Consider the following 19,705-nt stretch of genomic DNA (forward strand, 5'->3'; position numbering starts at 1 on the left):
TGTAGAGGCACAAGTGCAGGAATTGCATCCATTCAATAATGAAAAGCACCCAAAATGGGCCCAAAGGTCTTCAAGACTGCCAGCATTAAGACAACTGCAGCCATTTCATTCTCAAAAATTAAACCTCAGATTTTGCTACATGGTAAAACAAGTGATCCAAGAGAACTTCAAAGTTTGTCATTGACATGGCTTTAAAAGCCACTTCCATTTCCTAGAAGAAAATTACCCTGAAACAAAATCCCTTCTTTACTGAAATTTCTTGGAAGAAATGGTGAATTTAACTTAAAATTAGTTTTGTGCAAGCAAACAGAATGCCTCCATATAAAATAAATTTCTGAAGTTTGCAGACTAAAGAATGGCATGGATTTTTAATAATGCATTAATTATACTGGAGGGAATTTCTAGGCAGTGTACATGTGCTAAGGGATTGCCTCATGTTCTAGTAAACCAGTTTCTAATTAACCCTAGCTCTAAGGTTAATGTTTATATTCTGGGATGAAAACCAATTGTCTAGAGCTCACCATGTACTGTTTATGGGACACTGCTTTCCTGAACCTTATTTCAAGCTTTCACACACATTTACAAGAGTCAAGAAGGAAGAGCATATTTCACCTGGATGCATTCTGTAAGAGAAGTAAGCTTCTCAGTAATTTAGTACAACAAACAGATGCTTACCTCAACAATTCTCTCAAACATATGAGCCAGGGGCAGGAATGATATCAGCACATCATCAGAAGAAGGCATAAATGATTTCTGGAAGTGTTAGCAAAAGTTTAGTTCTCATTGAGTCTATTTTGCCTAAGTTAAACACAACAGTAAAATCTAGCTCTAGAACACAGCCTCTACTTTAGTTTTGCTTGTAATGAAGCTGCATTGTTTGTTTTTTTCAATTAAAGACTACAGCAATGACTTTCTAGCATGAGTAAAGACACACAGCAGAAACAATCTTTTAGAGTTGAGTATAGTGACCAGATTATTACAACTTATCATTCATAGAATTCTGGAAAGAAATAAATTCTGATATAAACCACAGAGCTCCATTACCTATATTGGGAGAGTAGGGGGACAATAGAGATTAAAATAGCACTGGTTTGAAAAAAAATACTTTCATCTAAGATTAGGAAGTTTGTTTACCTTATTTACCCCAAGATCAATATCAAAAGTACCTTACATGAGCTAATTGTGAGACCAGTTGCTTAATTTAGAAACAGTACTCCTTGCACTAATGAGAAACACACTGTAAGCCCATGGCAGAACGTAATCTACATTCACATCAGGATCACTGTACCACTTTGGATACATCAGAACAGATGGGAAATCTGTTGGGTTCTTGACCCTGGCAGAACAGCCAATAAACATTGACTTCTGACTAGTGGACACAGAGTGCTGTCAAGTAACATTTTCACTTGGATCTTACTAAAGCTTAAGACCAAAGTTAGAGATTTCAATGTTTGTTTCACTCAGATTATTTCCCTTCAAGCAAGTCCACAATGTTTATATTTTCAGTTTACCTCTGTAGTTTTCATAAAAGCTGAAGCATTGCTGACTATGTTTTGATGAGTGATCATAGCTCCTTTAGGGTTTCCTAAGGAAGAAGGACAACAGGATTCAACAGTGAAATTCAGATCCTTGAAGTTAAGGTAGCAGTGGCAAAACTAATGTGATAACATTCTTTGATACTAATACATTTCTTTGTGTATCAACTAAACAAAACACTGTCAAGAACAGCTGGCAGCAGTTAAGTAATCAGTTTATGATGAAGTCTTATAACTCTTTAAGGAGCCCAAAACTTTTAAGAAATCATGACATTTTTTGATATGTCTCTCACTCAAAATTCAACTCTTCTGTGAAGATGCAGCTATCAAATCCAGATTAATTTCTGTTCTCACATCTGTTTTAAAAATATAGCTTGCTGCTCTATTCTTTCCTTATGCTCCATGCCAGTGGGTATGAACTTCACAAATGTCAAGTGAGTGACATCTAGACGGTCTGTTTTGGTCTTACAGCAACGTTCTTAGACCTATGGAACAATTTTGCTGATAAAGTACAAAAAAAACACTATGGAAGAATTGATAGTCTGAAGTCTGATGCAGAGCCCTTATTGTTATGTAAATATAAATTCATTATTTGTTTCTAAACCCAAAAACATTAACACCTCTACCCCCCAAGACTGCAACTCTGTATTAACAGGAAAAAAAATTTAAAAATCCAAGGGAACTTTACTGTAACACTACCCCAGCTACTACTTGCCAAAAAATGCAGCAGCAGGGGGAAATCTTGCAGGGGAAGTAGGAGGGCATCTGAATTAATTTTGCACATACAGAATAATAAATTCCACATAATGCAACAAGGTGTACCTGTTGTTCCACTGGTGAAACAGATGACTGCTAGATCTTCTGGCTTTGGAGGCTACAAGAGTTAAGAAAGTATTAGTATGGTTAAGACAGCAAGGGAAAATATTTTCCTGGACAAAACATCAGGCTACTAGTGTTATTTCTGAGCTATGGGAGATAGGGAGATTTGCTAGCTTGATCTAAAGAATGCTTACCAGCTTCACATTGTCACTTGAACCAATTTCACACTTACCATAGGTTTTTGCCTGTGTGCTCTTCCTAGCTCCTGCAGAAAGGAGAAGAGAGAGAGAAAGTGTAGACATAAACATGTAGCTTTCTTGCTTTAAATTTACCAAACATTACTAAATACCATAATACTTCATTATTTAGACTCTCTGCTAAGGCATTTTAACTTGTTTAGCAACCCAGTGCAGCAATCCCTACCCATGGCTGGAGGCTGGATGGGAACCAGATCTTTAAGATTCCTTCCAACCAAAGCATTCGGTGATTCTCTGGTTAATGTAAGAGTAACAAAAGCTTTAAAGCACATTTCAAAAATACATAGAATAACTACGATGTTCTACAAATGAAAAAGTGATAAATTATCTAAAACTCACAAGGCTTTCTCCAGCTAATGAACTATAAGTCACTAGGGAAGCTCAAGGTTATGATAAGACAGACAATCAATCAATCCTATACCTCATGGAGATGTGCCACCAACAATTATTGGTTAAATGAAGGAAGACATTGGTGGTTTGAACTCCTTCTATACAGGAGAAACTCATCCAGAACCCTTCCTTCCTCCTTAGTTATTCAGACCTGACCACTGATGTCAGGGTTCTTCAGGCAAAAGGGAAAGACACCAAAACAATCCTTTTACCACCAAGAGTATAGCAAATAAGAGGAAACATTTGCAAGTCAATGTTTAGTGTCTATGAGCTTTAAAGTTTCAAACCAAGACTTACTACTGTCATGCCTATTTAAAACTAGAAACAATACTACCTTAAGGGCTTATGCAAATTAAAGAGGTCCTTCTGTTAAGTATATCCTTGGAAGAAGGGTATCTTTGAGGACAGACATCAACTTCACCACTGCCTTTACATTCCAATTGCATAATAACAGCATATTCATTCCTTTGAACCCTAGAGTTCTTTAGTATCATGTACCTCTAAGATTTACCCAAGGAGGTTTAAGACAAAGGGAATGTCTGCAAAGACAGTTAACATTCCCATACCTGTAGGCTTGCCTTTTTGAAAGGGTTCATTATGCAAAGATTTACCACTATGGCAACATAGCTGTCTGCTCAAAACAGCACCTCCACTTGATTTACGACCACAAGCTCAGTACCTCCCTACAACCTGCTTTGAGTAAAATCTGGGATTTACTGAATATACAGCTGAAGTCTCCAGACACTTGTTTTGATCTCTTACAACAAAACTCCACCATCTCTTCCCATTAAAGAGCCATTTATTTACTCAGCTACAAGTAACCACATGATACATATTGGGCATCAGAAACTACGCTGATGGCTTCTAGGGCATACGCAGCAGAACAGTTCACATAACCCATGCACAGCTGAGCAAGAAACTCAAGCCAGAAATGCAGAAAACAACTACTCAAAGCTAGAAATAGTCATTCTAGTCTAAGCTCCTAAACAGCTCATAGTTACCTTTCAGGAGACACTCTAAGTCTCTAACCCCTTAAAAAAAAAAAACAAGTGACAAAACTTTCCTGTTCATGGAAGGACTACTACAATTATTTAAGCTTGCCTCTAACTTCTTGTCAGAGATTTAAACAAAAGGCTCTTGGAACACCCATTATTTAACACTTGATGTTTGCATTAATGAAATAAGAGCTATATACTACTACTGAACATCATTACTTATGCATACAAACATCTTTTGTAAAGGCAACATTTATCCTTAGTTTTGGTTTTCCATAGCTAGAAGATCCAGTGGAAAGCATCTTCCTCTGTCAAAAACTGCAGTTCAGCTCAAGGAAAGAATCTCATTTTATTCTAACAACTTACAGTTTGGCCACTCTTTTTTTAAGTTTAATCCAACCCTTTGGCCAGTGAACTGTAAGCCATTTAACTCTAACCCTACTTCATGTTTTTAGCCCTCTTTTAACCTGGCACTCTTAATGAGGCCAGTTTGCCAGTCAGTCTTTTGAAAGAAGGTGTGCTGATGTTGTATCTTTACCAGAAGGTGGCCCTATTAACATAGCTGTCTTAACTGCTATGAAAACAAGTTCAGTGAAATGAGGCATTTCACACCAGTTACTGACACCTGCACAAGACAAGTACATTTATCTGGAGATAGTCAAAGCCTAGTGAGCCAAGCCTTCATCAGAACTACATCTGAAACCAGGCTAAACCAAATTTCATAATCTCAGAGCAAACATATACAACATGCAATTTGATCCTGGAAGAACATTCTCCAAATGAGTGAAGTTATGAAATAAACTTGCATAAGAGATCTACACACACAAAAACTACATGCAAAACCAAGACTTGACATCAGGTGGTTAATTAAAATGATTGCTACTTTCAAAGCCTGAAAGTTCATTCCCCTGTATCACCATAACCTTATCCTTATAAGAGGTTGACTGACATGTTCCTTCTCCCCCAAAAAACATCTTGTAGATTCAGTGTACAGGGAAAAGTGCCATTTTTCAGAAGACCAAAGCCTACACAGGCTCTCCTTGAAATAAGAATTTCTGAAATATTAGTCACAGCATATAATTATCACATTATGCTTCACATGGGCAAGCCTTAACACTGAGATCTAGTCTTCAGTCTTGGACTACATTAATAAGCTTTCATGCTGTCATCTTGGTATATCCACTTTTATACTTTGAGCATTGTGAAATACCATTAGCAAGTTGTTTTCTTCCTATTATTTTTTATATTTTTGAGTAAACTTCAATCCAAGAGATAGTTAAGGATTTTGAAACTAATCTATGGCAAGCAAACAGGATTAAAGCAAGTTAAGCAGGTGAAGCATTCTTACCTCTATTTCTCTCATGCTGAAGACTTCCACACCACACTTTTTACCACGTTCCACAAGATCCGCATCAAAAGAATCCATGATAACAATGGTGTTGAGTATTGGAGTTTCTCCCTTTTCCACACTGGTTAGCAGAAGTCTGGCCTTGTCAGGTTTGTCACAGAAAACCAATGACAAGTCAGCTGATGAAAAAGAACTATATTATCAACATGACAAGTTCAGTTTAGACTAGATCCATATGTACTTCAGTATGTTGCAATGGAAGGCTTTTCTGAAGAAGGCTACAGTTCTGCCCTCACTCAGCTCTGCCATCATATGTTCAGTTGCTGAGCTACTGAAAGTGTCCTACCTTTGTTCACAATGTATGTAATAGCTTCAGCCCCCAGTGTATCATAGAGTGGCACCACCACCATGGAGAATGCATAGCATGCCTGTTCAATGATGACCCACTGCACAAAGAGAAGAGATGAAAGTCACAATGTTTTGCTTATTGTTACAGACCTCCAAGAATGATTCATTTTTAAAATCTAACAAGGAGGCTAATAGGACACAGCTCACATGGACAAGTCTTTTTAGAAAGTGGCAGTTTTTATGGTTTTTTCACTTTGAATACCTACTCAACTTTTATCTGTGTAAGGAAGAAAAAATCCCCAAATAAGAAAGAGCTCTAGGAAAGAATCAAATAAAATTCAACCCTATCCCTAAAAGTAATATTAAGGACTTTTGAAAAAAGCAGTTAACATTAACTGTCTCCTTAGTTTACCTACTAACAGAAAGACTTTGAGCAAGAGTACTGTACTTTTTATTGGGTTAATGTTATTGAGGTAGCAAAGCTTTTAATTTCCCTTATTACCATGAATCAGTGAAGGACTCACTTATGTCTTGACCACACATTAAATTTATATACACACAGTATTCTTACCCCTACATTATGCACATCTCATTTGATGGTCAGACATGCAACACATGCAAATAAAGTAAAAGTCCTTTGGAAAGTCAGCATCAGAAAGTTTCTCAGCATTTCTCAAGACTAACCATTCCTCTTTATAGGAAGACCCTTATTAAAAAAATGCAATTACATCCCTGCAAGCTGCAGTAAGACAGATTTACCTGCTAACGAGTATAGTACTCAATAAACATAATGAATATTGCAGCTTTATGATGTGTTATGCGAGTTATGCTTTACAGCCAGCCTATTTTCATCCAAAGTATCATCAAGGTAAGGCAGTAATACAATTCCTTTTTTCTGATAGTAACTCTTGGGTGTAGTTTGTAACCAACTAGCTACACCAAAATACAGAATAGCATGCAGCTTCTCAAATAGGAACCTCCAGACACGTGAAAAGGTGAGCAGAACTAAAACATTTCTGATTTTCCCATCAAATACTGACAAAAACTCTCAGTACCTTTAGTCAGTTCCAATGACAGGAAGAAAACAGCATGCATCTTGAAAACTTACCAGAACTTACAATTCAACAAGACTTGCACTAACAAGGGTGTTTCCTTTACCCTCCCTCAAACTGTTACACTTTCCAGGGCTTTTCAGGACTAGCAGCTACCTCCCCCCCTCATGATGACAAGTTTAAACATGATTCAGCTGATTATTCCATAAAATATCTAATAGAGACTATGTCAAAGTTGCCAAATCTCAGTTTTACAAACTGTTTATTAGGGGCTAGTTTCCCAAAGTACTCTATTGATTCAGACAGCCTTAAACATAGGAAATTTTTCTGACAGCATTCATGCAATGGGCAAGTTGTACACCTCTTGTCCAAAAAGACTTCTTATAAAACTAGTGCAATGCCAGCTAACAGGTAGCTAGACTTTCCTTAAGACATGACACATACAGGTAACTCTAAGCAGGCACATTTGTAATAGCCATGAAAGGGTCCGCTGAATAGTTCTTGCTAAATGGCATCATCCAGGACATGTGAAAAGGGAACAACTGGGCTGCTGTTCATCAGCCAGAAGTCTAGGAGTTATTTTAATAGGGTGGGGGCCTACTACAAAGACTTCAGAAGCGGCACACAGCCATAAAAGCTGCTTGTTGCAGCCTCCAACAACTCTTGCACATCACTCTCAACAGTACAACCATCATCTTTATTTTCTGGGCTACCAAGACAATTTTTCCATTTTGCATCTAAAATTATGAGTAGATGTAAATATCAAACCATGACACTCAAGTTCTCTCAAAGCCCAAACAAGCAACTAGTACTAAATATAGACAATCAGACTTTTAGTTTCTTTTCTAACATGGTTCTGATCTTCTGTTAGGAAAACCATACTTCATTGTTGTGTTTTCTCTCAATCAAAACAAAACCCCCCCACTTCCAAAAGAGATGACTGTTTTCCAGGAACTCAAAGTAATACTTTTATTTACAAATCCAAGTTTTGGTTTTGCTAGGATTTTCCCCATTAGGGGATTTCCCCAGCAGCTGTTCCCTGCAATAACAAATGTGAGTAATTTCACACAAAAAAAATCTTCACATATTCTCCTGTCTGGATTAGTGATTATGACTGGTAAGTCACACACCCATCCAGTAGTTTTGAGCAGGGAAAATCCCAGATTTGAAATTGCTGGTTAAAAAAAAAAATCTTTTAATCTCATTCCTGACCCAACTCAAAGCAATACAACTCAAGAATTTCATTTCTGCAATCAGAAAGAGCAAAACTTCATGCTCTCCTTCAGAAATACCCTAACCCAGCAGAGACCATGCAGTCTTAGCTCTCTAGAGAAACAATTCAAATGGGCACAACAAAAGTATGTCTCCCTTTTTTACTTCTGGTTCATCATGTTGTATGCACAGGAAGCTGAACTGTGGAGTCTGTAGCTCCATGTCATTTAACAGCTTCCTAACTGAATATATTCCAGCCTTCTTTATTACAGAAATAAATCTACAGCTGTGAGAAATAGAATTCCTTCAGGAAAACCCAAGAGCTCGGGAGTTTCTTAGGGTGTAGCCTGAGAGAGAAAGAAGGAAGCCACAGTCACTTGTCATACAGCTTGCATTTTAGTGACAACAAGAGACCACGACACTGATAGAACTTTAACCCTGTCAGAACTGTGCATGTCCTTTGATAATGGCAAACAGGAGTGTTTAATTAAGAGGGACAGCATCCTTTTGCTAAAGGGTAAGAAGCAGTCCCCTGTCTTAATATAGGTCTACACTGAACTAGCTCAGTGCAGCAAGTACTAGCTCAAACTACTAAACACAAATCTAGATTAGAGAAATTCAGTCCTATAAAACAGATTTAATAAATAAGTCTGGAGAACATATACTTACTGAATATTTCATAATTTTTTAGAAAGGGGAATCTAGAACCACTTATGGGTTAAAATGGATAGGCACTATCAACCTGAATATCCCCATGGCTGTCTCAGGTGACTTTTCATTGTGCCACTTTCAGTCTTTTTACCCCTTTTTATTAAATTAATTTCCAATTTTTGCCTTCAGCAGCAGTTTTCCCCTTCCAGAATCTTTGTTCCCAGGGCCTCTGGCAGAAACAAGAATTATCACCTTAATACATTTTTGTCCAAACATTTAATCACTAACTGTTCCTCGGTGTTTTAAGTTTAAACACCTCCTTGTAATTTCCTGTCCCTTTCAACTGTCTAGGTTGTCCAATGTTACTTTTAAAGGGAAACTAAGCAGTGTTTACATTCACTAAGAACTACATTCACTAGCTATTAAACAAGCCACCTCTATAACATGGAAACAAGGTAATTAGTTAAGTTCTTTTGAATTCCCTGATTTTTTTTTTCTGCTCTCTAGCCTTCTTCATTTAGCTCTAGGGGCAAAAAAACAAAAAAAAACCCCAACCAAAACACAACAATATATGACATTATGTCAACTACTAGTTTTGGTTCTTAGGTAAAAGGTGCCATGTCTATAGCTCATGGGTCTACAATGTCAGTCTTTAGGTTTTTCCTAACACCAAATTTCCTCAATAGGAAAGTACACTGACAAGAGAAAGGAGTAGGCCCTTTTAGTAACGGCCAGACCACAAATACACAAAATGTGAGTTTAATTACCTCAGGTCTGTTTTGTGAAAAGATTCCTATGTACTGAACATGAGATGGTTTGAAGCCTCGGTGCAGTAATGCAGAACCTACATACTCAGCTCTGTCTGAAACCTGGAGGGGCAAAAAAGAGGGAGAAAAAAAAAAAATTAGAGCAAGCTCATAATTGCTAACTCTCCTCAACAATTATTAATTGGTATGAATGAGAGAGAAGTTTTTTAGGTTATTTTGGATGCCCTCCGTGACTCTGATAACCTAAACATGGCAGTGCCATTACATGGCACTGATTGTAATTATTACACTTGCACTCAATATGCAGCAGAAGAAACACTTGATCCAGTCAAACTTGAGAGTGTATAAATTTAGAGGTTCAGCACACAAACACAGAAAAGGCTGTTTTGCTGTATGTGTGTTAAACCCAAGAAGTGATCCTGGAATGATTAAACATAATATTTCTGTTTAATCACATGCATTACATACACCCCTCCTTTTACTTCATTCAATGCCTATGGGAGTAGCATTTCTCCCTTCAAAAAACAATAGAACAAGGAGCCAAAACCCACTTAGTTCTATTAACAAAGCTTGGGAAGGCAATTTTCTAAATTCTTTTTGTATAACACATGACTTGAAACCATGTTAGTCACATGACCCCAAAAGCAAAGCTTTAATAAAAGAGGTATGCCTAACAAATTCACAGCAAAGTCACCTTGGGAAAAAAGTGAGGTCTGTTGCACACAGAAGGTGTTTAATGACCTTAACAGTATGCAATAGGCAAGGTTTATGCAAATTTGAAGACCAACTGATTAAATCAGGAACAACCTAAGTGTGCACAGCTGTTAATGGAGATTTGCATACAGATATTTTCAGGGATCAAGAAGCAGAATGCTGCTAGTTAGAAGCACATCTGCTAGCACCCTATACAACTGTCATTCAGACTATGAAGACAAGGTGTCAGGAAGCCCAAACATCACCTGTAGACAGAACTCCTGGTGTAAAGTGAGCCTCTTTGAAGCGAGCACAGTCTGAGTCCCTGAACATTACTTCAAAGCTGCTGCTTTGCCCAAGTTCTAAACAATTCAGCATTGAGATGCCAAGATAACAGTTTTATTTCAGAATTGTTTGGGGTTCACAAAACAGGTGCAGGAGGTGCTCTTCTTTCTCTCTCTCTCGCACATATTTAAGGCTGTTCCTTTCAGACACTGTAATAGGAACTAGCACCTTTCTGCAATATTCTGCTACTACTTTAAAACATATAAATAATTCAAATTTGTTATATCACATTACTGGATGTTGTATCATTGGTCTCAGCAAACAAAAGCAAGTCTAGCACTAAGAGACTACTTACCTCTTTATAGGAGATCCATTCATATGGCTGGTTTGGTTTTCTAAAACCAAGACATGGACCATTATCTAAAAAAAAAAAAAAGAAATAGTCACTCAAAATTCAACCCCAACTCCTCTGTTCTGACACCACTCTTGGTGCTAAGCCCCTAGATTCTCAGCAGACACTTTCAGATGAAAAATGGGTTTTTTTCAGGGGTGCAGGGAAGGAAGCCGAGAAAGACAGAAGCTACAAAGTTTAGGCCAAGGAATACAGCACTGACTTTATTCACAGAACTCTGTTTCACAAAATAGCAGTTTAATTTGTCCTCAAGAAAATTCACATCCAATACATCCATCATATTGCTAGACAGAGACCCCTATGCCCAGCTGCATTTCAAAAGAGTTCAAGTATGTAGTTCCTGACATATTTAAAATATTATCTTTAATTTTAGACTTACTTGATACTTGTAAACCCCTTTGGAAAATATCATAAACTGTTCTCACATCATCATAGTAGTAGGACAACGGTTCATTGCTGCTGAGAAGAGCGGACCTTCGAGCATGCTCACCGCCCTAAGAAAGGCAAGCAGAAAGGTCAGACACCCTTGGTGGCTTGAAGGAATATTCTTCTTGAGAGAACTTGAGAACTATGCAAGGTTTTCCAGGACATTGTTTCAAGAGTCAAACTGCTCCCTACATTACCAAAAACCTGCCAGGCAAAATCTTATTCCCCAGCTACCTATGATAGCACAGAACAAATGAGAATAGTAAAGTCTAACAAGGGGCGTTTTGTCAAAAGCACTTTCTTAACAGATATTTTACTCCATTAGTGCAATATAGACCATAATTAATTTCATCCAGCTTCCTAAAACCAGCCTCAGAGCAGTCTAGACAGAATATTAATGGTGCAATCCCAATATATTTTTCTAATTAAGATGACAGAACACAATCACACTTCAATTATGTGGTTTCAAACCCTAAATGATTTTAAGCATGGTCACCAATACTCTAAAGAAGTGTTCTCATAAGCAAAATACTCTGTTCCAGATAGAGTCCTTTAATCCAATTAAAAGTTGCATCTTACAAAAAAGATTTATTTAAATGCAGTCAAGACAATACTATCTTGAAAATTGAAATCACCATTTTTAAGCTACTGAGCACTTAGAGAAGCTAAAATTGGAAGTCAATACAAGAATCTAATAATTCAGATATAACACTGCCTTTTCTAGAGTGACTGATTAAATAATCTCATTTTATAGAGAGCAATCAAGTTTCACAAACTACAATTATGCAATTACTATTAGGCCACAGTTCTTAATTAGTCTTGTTATGATGACAGACACCTACAAGCAAGTTTTTATCAGGGACAGCCCAGCTGGTTAACCAGAGGGTCTTGAGTAAACACTGCGTAAGATTTTCTCTATCAGTGTAATCAATTTCTGGCTCTTTCAGAAAGTCAAACCCTAGACAATTCAGGCACAGATTTAGTTAGTCTATCCTCCACAACTAAAATTTCTTCAGATGCAGTCATAGGTTCTTCTCCTGTTTTCAAAGTATCCTGGAAGACCAGACACCCCCGTTCATGTATAAGCTAGATAAATACAGGTTTGTGTACAGAAGATGTCATATTACCCATGTCTGTAGAAATCAGCTAGCACACAAAAGGCACAGAGAGGAAAAATATTTTTACACTAAAACAAGCCTAACTTGTTTTAGCAAAACAGTATGAGTAATGCAGAGCTTGCCACTCCTTTGACAGTAAGCAGAAACATACACTGTGAACATGACCCAGAACAAGTTAATGAGTGGCTTACCTCTAAAACTTCGTAACATTAGAATTCAAGAGTCTACTTGCTCTCAGACCAACATCTACTCTACAGGAAATTAACAGATCACTAGTACATGTCTCTGCCCGGAAAAAAAAGCAAGACTGCTTGCTTTATTTCACTGGGTTCTCAGATCTTGGATAATCAAGGTCATCTTATAGGTTTTCCCAGTGTTGCCACTCTGGAGCTAATCTAAGAAAGCTCACACAATGTAGTTTGTTGCCATGGCCACTGGTAACATCAACAAGTGCAGTGTATCACATGTACCACGTCTGACATGCTATAATTCCCACATCAGGTGAAATAAAATAGCCTAAGCCATTCCTCAGCAAGAGGAGTCAAGAAGTATTTGCTTCTCCTCATGTGGGCTACTACTGTTTTGTTTACATGCCCTATTACACAGCACCACAAAAGCAACTTTTTCAGGGCCTGAGGCACTAACAAAATTTTAATAGGAGTTATCAGACAGTACACTGCTTAGATACAAGACTGATAGCACTGTCCTTCTGAAAAAAGAGGAACTCTCTAACGGACTGCTGTTGAAAAGTTCCCATTGGTTCTTATAAGTTTTCAGTAAGGGAAAACAATCAACTTTCAGTTTTGCTTACTTTGGTCTTTTATCTTATAGTAAAGTAGAATTAACTAGATTTTCAACAGTCTTAGAATAAAAGTTTTTCAGTAAAACATCCATCTCCTTGTGTGAAGGCCATAGGGAGTTCAACATTATTGATGCAGTGAAATACTCCCAGGTATGTTGAAGGTCAAACCAGGAGCATAATGCAAGGTCTAAACTTACTCATCTACTATAAGCAATAGATCTCATCTACATTTTGCTTGAAAGCATCAAGAACGACTGTTTTAAGATCTAGTCCAAACAGTCTTTTATCCAGAATGTTTGTGCAGTATGAGGGAAAGTTCTGTTCGCATAAAACTTTTTTAAAAATCACTGGTCATTACTACCAGGTATCTGAATCCCAGGACTGGAATGTTTGGCTGACTTCACACAGGTTAGTTTGGATGGCATCTAATAGGTCTGTCCAGTAAAAAGATAAGCAGTCAAAAGGGTTGCCAGTTTTAATAACTGTTCTAGGTCTGTCCAGTAAAAAGATAAGCAGTCAAAAGGGTTGCCAGTTTTAATAACTGTTCTTAAAATAGCCAGGCAATAAAATCTGATTAATTTGAGAACAGAATCTAGTTACTTGTGTAAAGCAGCCCTTGCAGCAGCTCAGGGACTTGCAGAAATTACCCTACTGCACATCAAGTGCTAGTCATTAAGTAAAACCTTGGCATTGGTTAAAAATAGCAGCATCTGAAGGAAACAGATTTATTCTACAACAGAGTGTATATTACCCTATCAAGTCCTATTCAGGTCATATAAAGTAACTGCTTTTGTTCAAGCCATGGGTTTGACACAGGGTTCTTAGGATTAGCAGTAATGTCAAGGCATGCTGAAGACTCCACCATGCCTCAGATGAGAGAAATTTCCCTTCACCTGGGAGGGAGAGTATACTAGCAAGTGGTGCTTAGGTCACCAACATACTGATTCTGAGCAGCAAGTAGGACAAACCAGAGTTTTCAAACCAGCCATGTAGTTCTAAGTATGCTATTCCTTACAAAAGCATACAGCACCTAAAACTGATCATTCATAGAGAGATAAGCACATGTATAATCAAGTGATTCTTGAAAGACAAGGCATACTAGAATTCTGGTAATGGATCAGAAAAACATAAGAAGACTTTAAAAGTTTTCATGAGTTGAATACTTCTCTCCATATTTGAATATTTTTTCTTAAGGGAACAAAAAAGCCAGTCAAATCCAGTCCTACTTCTAGAAAATACTGACATCCTAATATTTATTTCTATCCTATTCTTCTACATAGCATAAGCTGGGACAAATAAAAGTTTTTAAAGCAAGAGTTAATATATTTGACAGCCATACACCTGCACACAAAATCAAAGCCAAAGTTACTCAGCTGTTAGTCACCAGTGGAAGGAAAGCAATCTACAGGCAGACAGATCCAGATGTGGATGACATCCCTGGAAGTGTTGAAGGCCAGGCTGACAGGGGCTCTGGGCAACCTGGTCTAGTGCAATGTATCCCTGCCACTTCAGTAACTCTTTGCACTCGTTTTCAATTATGTGTGCAATCTTTTTGCTCATCCAGGGATTGTTAAAATGGGTCATAGGGTGCTGGCCTACCAAATCAAAATTTCGGAGAGATGGGAAGTGACCTGGAACAACAGTAAATAGGATCTTCTTTCTCCCATATGAAGTTATGAAGATACAATATCAAAACATGTAGAAACCCTACTCCAGTCAATGACCTCACTTATTTCCTTGGCATCTAACAAAGTTAAGTCACAAGTAAGAATTATGTAGAAGCTTATTTCTAGCTCAAATTTTCTGTAAATGAACTAGTAGACTAGATAGTAAAACAGTAGTAAAGAGGCATTGCCTTCTGACATGTCTTTTTTGGAGCAACTGCTCAGGCTTTTAAAATCGTATTGTTCAGGCAGAAAAAATGTTTAGACAATTTCAGAGCAGTATTTGATTTTTTTCCCCCCTGTAGAAGACAACCCACCTTAATATATACATAGGAAAATTGAGTATATGAAGTTAAATTTTAAGCAAAATGTAGTGAGAACCTGAATCCTGAGCACTGTAATGAAGTCTTGTCACTGTTATAGGAGTAGTAATTCCAACATACACTTGAAACTTGATTCAAAGCATACATTCTCATTTGATTACCATTTTAAACATTATAAATAGTTCATTATTAATGGAAACAAAATTGGACAGATCTTACTCATTTCAAGATATTCTCCAAGTTTGAGCTCTTATCACTGCAACATGCTAACACATTCAGGTGTTTTTATTTAAGTCCAACAAGTATTTAGCCCATTAAAACACATTTTCTAAAGAGGCAGTGAAAAGTAATACTGTTATACCTATCTTGCTCTGATCAGAGAGCCAATTAGTGTAATTGGATCAATGATGCATTAAGTAGCTTAGTGAAGTCTCATACTGCCAAACAATGATTTCAATCTCAGAATCCAACAGTGACAAGTAATTTAACTTGAAGAAGTAAAGGCAGTGAACTGAGACTGCTGTCAAGAGTCTCAAGCAAATAAGCATTTGTCATGGGATTTATGGACAGCTAAAAGCTACTGTCTTACCATCTTAAAATGCAATGCCCCCCAAAAGTCTGCTGAAGTCTACACTGCCTAATGAGGCACTCCACAGCTGGAAAACTTGCACTGCTAGCTCATTCCAGCAACCAAGATGTGCTGGCTTACAAGACTACTCTACCTGTTGTCTACACGTCTGCTGACAGACTTGGAAAATCTCACCATGAAGTGAGATCTAACTCCTAGATCCTTACTCTACACATTGCTTGAACATAGGTGTTTTTTGGCAATTATCACATTGCAACTGCATTTTGTTTCCCTTTTGTGTACTACTCATAGCAGACCATTATGTGCTACAGTAACGTGATGCATCCCTACACTTGCTGCATGCTCCACTGAGATGATCAGGAAATAAACTGAATGGAGGGGCCAACTAATGTGTCATTCTTCAATCTCAACACAAAACATTGAAGAAAGTGCCCAATTTGAAGTAATGACAGGAGTTTGCTAGAGTTCATGAAGTTGACCTACTCTGCCACATTTGTTTACATCAGTTTGTAATCATATCTGGTCTTAAGCACAAAAGTCATGTTAATTTCATTTGATACAGGACAACCAGATGCAGTCTATCCATGCAGAAGAATGTAGTGTAAAGGGAGACTTCAGTTCCAAGTATATATGTATAAAAATCTATAGTAGTAGTCTCTATCATCAGTAAGGCAAGAAGCTGTCAGCTTTAAAATTCTACATTTTCTATTTATCTCCCTTAAAGATCACAACCTTCCAAAACTCCCCTTCCTTCAAAAGCAGAAAACACCTTGTCTCTCCTGAAGAAAGAACACTCTTGAAAGAACTAGTATTTGACTCTGTAGTGTGCAAGAGAATCAACAAAACCACAACACCCAAAAAAACGAGCTTTGCAATCTGCTGTCTGTATTTGCTCACAAAGTAACAGCTTCTCCCACTCAGACTATTTGACTTCACTTTTTAAAAGCCACCACCTAAAAGTAACTCTGCTTCTAAAACATGTAAGACAAAAGCTAAGCTAACATCCAGAGTTTAGCAGGTGGCTGGTTTAATTTCAACTTACTCTATGGCTGGGATCTTGGCAGACTAGTATTTCTTTCCACAGATCATCTGAGGACAATTAGTACCCCCTTCATTCTTGTAACACAATATAAAGTCTCATGTGTCAGCTATTATACACTAAAAATAACAGAAGAGTTATTAGCCTATTCAGTATATACCAGTATACATACTCTGACCCCAAGACCTAATTTAATAGGTCATCACGTGGCCAGAAAACTACACTCTGCCAATTCTAATATGAACAAGTTTTATCACTAGTGAGATCAGAAGCTCAGTTGTCTCAGCAGAATCTTCTTCTCCTGTGATAAGTTATTTCCTCAGGCCTCAAGCTGGTTTTCATATTCAGAAAGCCAAAATAATGAGTTCAAGCCACATTTCAGAAATGTATTCTTCCCACACTACAGGTTTAGAAACACCCTAATGTAAATCAAGTGTTTGGTCTCTCTCAATGCAGCATTTAGGGTTCAAATTTCAGTGAACTACAGCATCCATCAAGTGGCACTTACCTCTACTTCCACAGACTGCATTGCTAAATCACATGGTGGTTTTATTGCTTTTGGTCTTGTTGCATACCAGTAGGTTGTGAGGGCTGCAAAGGCACCGAAGCCCATCAGCGTGTTTGTCGGAAGGGTGCGCACATACTGCCTGACATCCCCGAGCTCTGGCATCCGTAGGTATCTGAACAACTCATGTGCTTGCATTGCAGTTCACTGCAGTTGTTCCAATGCTGGAATCTGTTGGTATGAAAAAAAGTTGCACAAAAAAATCTGAAATGCACTTTTGATTCGCTGTTGCTGTAGGGCAGCGATGTATGCTTTGTCCTACTGGCTTCCCACTGTCAAAATAACCTGATCCGCCACTAGGCAGGCAATACCTTTAGAAATTTGTGCTGCAATTAAGTAGGCAAGCAATTATTAGTTTATACTCCAGAAAAATAGGTGGGGCTGAGAAGAGGGAATTTCTTCAGGGTTTTAGTATTGCTTTCAGCAGAGACTGCACTCAAGTTTAAAAAAAAAAAAAAAGACCTTTTGTTAAAGGACAGAATTTCACAAAGGTAAAATAGTTATTTGTAGAGTAGATGTACTGTAAGATTGTTTAAACAGTTAGTCATAAAGCAGGGAAGTCTGGGAAATGAAGGGCAGGGACATATGTTATCTTGCCTGCATGTAAAAGAGAGTATCCCAATCCTATAGGAGCATAGCAGGAGCACGATTTTTCCCTTCTTGAGTCCAGTAAAATAAACTCTTTTCTACTCTCCCATTCAGATATGCACAGAAAGGTCAGTACAACAAGCTGCTTTCAAAGCCAATATCGTCCCATAGCTCCTCCATGGCACTTAGCAAGTTTCCTATTTCTCCCAGCACCATGCCAGTAATTTCTCTGGTCATGAGGCAGACTACGGCAGTGGCAAATGAGGCCCACGGCAGCAGCACACAGCAATACAATCAAGCACAGGAAGCACATTTGATTTGTCACGTTCGCACAGAAGAAGAGCTGGAAGAGGCTGCTCCCTGCCAGCACTCACTGACACGGATATTCCACAGCAAGAACCAGCTGCAGAAAAAAAAAAAAAAAAGGGATTGCAGTCCGCTCAGCTGGTGCTCTCCTCTAGAGCCAAGGTCTCCCGGGACGTGTGTCACATGCCGAAGGGCCGGCCGATGCCCACTAGGGGAGAGGTGAGCGGGAGCAGCCGGCCCGCGCGGGGCCAATGGCAGCGGGCAGCGCTCACCCCACCGCGCTCAGGCCCCGGCACCGGCACGGCCGCCCGACACCCCGCCACGGCTGGCAGCGCTGCCCCGCCGGCCTGAAGAACAAAGATGTATTTACTTAGGTAATTTAGGTCCTAGCCTTTTCCTACGGGACAACAGAATTAAACAAAGGTCCTGGAGAATGTCAAAAGAGATAGCTAACAGCTACAGACATACTGTGTAAGGAGCCACCGCTGCAGGATGGTGACACATGAGAGACTCTGACACCCAAACGCGCAGAATTATGTTTATAAGTTTCAAGACCAATTATACCAGGTTAACATTTCATATTTCTACAGGACAATCTCTAGTTTACAGTCTGACCTTGAAATCCTTAGTGCTGCAATCAGTTATTCAGCCAGACAACAGAAACGTGGTCTAGTTCACAAAAAGTCTAACCAGTATTTGGACACGATTTGCTAGAGACAGCAAAATAGTAATAAAATTAGTTCAAAGGGCCCATGCTTTCACAATGTTAACAGGACAGGCTGAAGCAAGGTCATGGATGGGGACAGTCGGGATGGAGTCAAGTTCCATCTCTGGAACAGTCCTAGACCCATAGAGTAATCCCCGGGCAGCAAGCACTGCTCTCTCCCCCACACTTTTCTCTTCTGGCACAGCCTTAGGGCACAGGGCTGCATCACCTTGACAGGCAGCACAGGGCCACTTCAGAAATGCCTTTTTGTTATTTGCACAGTGATATACTGCAGACTAAAATCAAAATCCACAACACATCAGGCTGTAACAATAGAAGGTAAAGATAACTGAATATATAAACAAGCTCTTCATCTTCCTTTTTTAAAAAAAAACAGTTATTGACTTAACAGTTATGATCACCATGCAGTTGCTTTTTATGCACCTAATCATGTTCATTAGCATTGCAGGTGTGAAAACTACTTGTTAAGTTTTACTATACACAGATGAATAGTAAGAATAAAAAACCTCATACACCAACAAGGAAGTCTGGACTTAAAAGTTAATTTCACATTTATCATAGACACCACATTATAAAACTAGACAAGGGGGTGAAGTGGGTAATGGCTAAGAGCAAGCTTAGCTCTTTCCTCATCTCCACAATGAGCACCTTTAACTTTTAAAACTGCTTTCCTGTCTGTGTTAGTCATGAAGTGTCCTGGACACACACTATGATTCAGGAATGCAACATAAATTGAATTACTCAAAAGGCTGTGATGCCTTTACAGGTAACAAGAACTGAAGCAAACATCATTT

General features: G+C 38.4%; 1 protein-coding gene across 1 annotated transcript in view; it reads right to left on the reverse strand.

Annotated features, from left to right (window-relative positions):
- ACSL1 (acyl-CoA synthetase long chain family member 1) overlaps positions 1-19,705 on the reverse strand; it is a 38,221-nt gene that overhangs the window by 11,790 nt on the left and 6,726 nt on the right. Inside the window, exons 2-11 of the mRNA XM_054632639.2 lie at positions 17,234-17,461; positions 11,144-11,258; positions 10,708-10,772; positions 9,375-9,476; positions 5,691-5,790; positions 5,345-5,523; positions 2,587-2,619; positions 2,358-2,409; positions 1,512-1,585; positions 676-753 (exon numbers count right to left, since the gene is read on the reverse strand). Coding sequence (XP_054488614.1) covers positions 676-753; positions 1,512-1,585; positions 2,358-2,409; positions 2,587-2,619; positions 5,345-5,523; positions 5,691-5,790; positions 9,375-9,476; positions 10,708-10,772; positions 11,144-11,258; positions 17,234-17,428 — 993 coding nt within the window. The 5' untranslated portion in view covers positions 17,429-17,461. The remainder of the gene's footprint in view (positions 1-675; positions 754-1,511; positions 1,586-2,357; positions 2,410-2,586; positions 2,620-5,344; positions 5,524-5,690; positions 5,791-9,374; positions 9,477-10,707; positions 10,773-11,143; positions 11,259-17,233; positions 17,462-19,705) is intronic.

Source organism: Agelaius phoeniceus, chromosome 4, assembly GCF_051311805.1.
Source record: "Agelaius phoeniceus isolate bAgePho1 chromosome 4, bAgePho1.hap1, whole genome shotgun sequence".
Lineage (NCBI taxonomy): Eukaryota > Metazoa > Chordata > Aves > Passeriformes > Icteridae > Agelaius > Agelaius phoeniceus.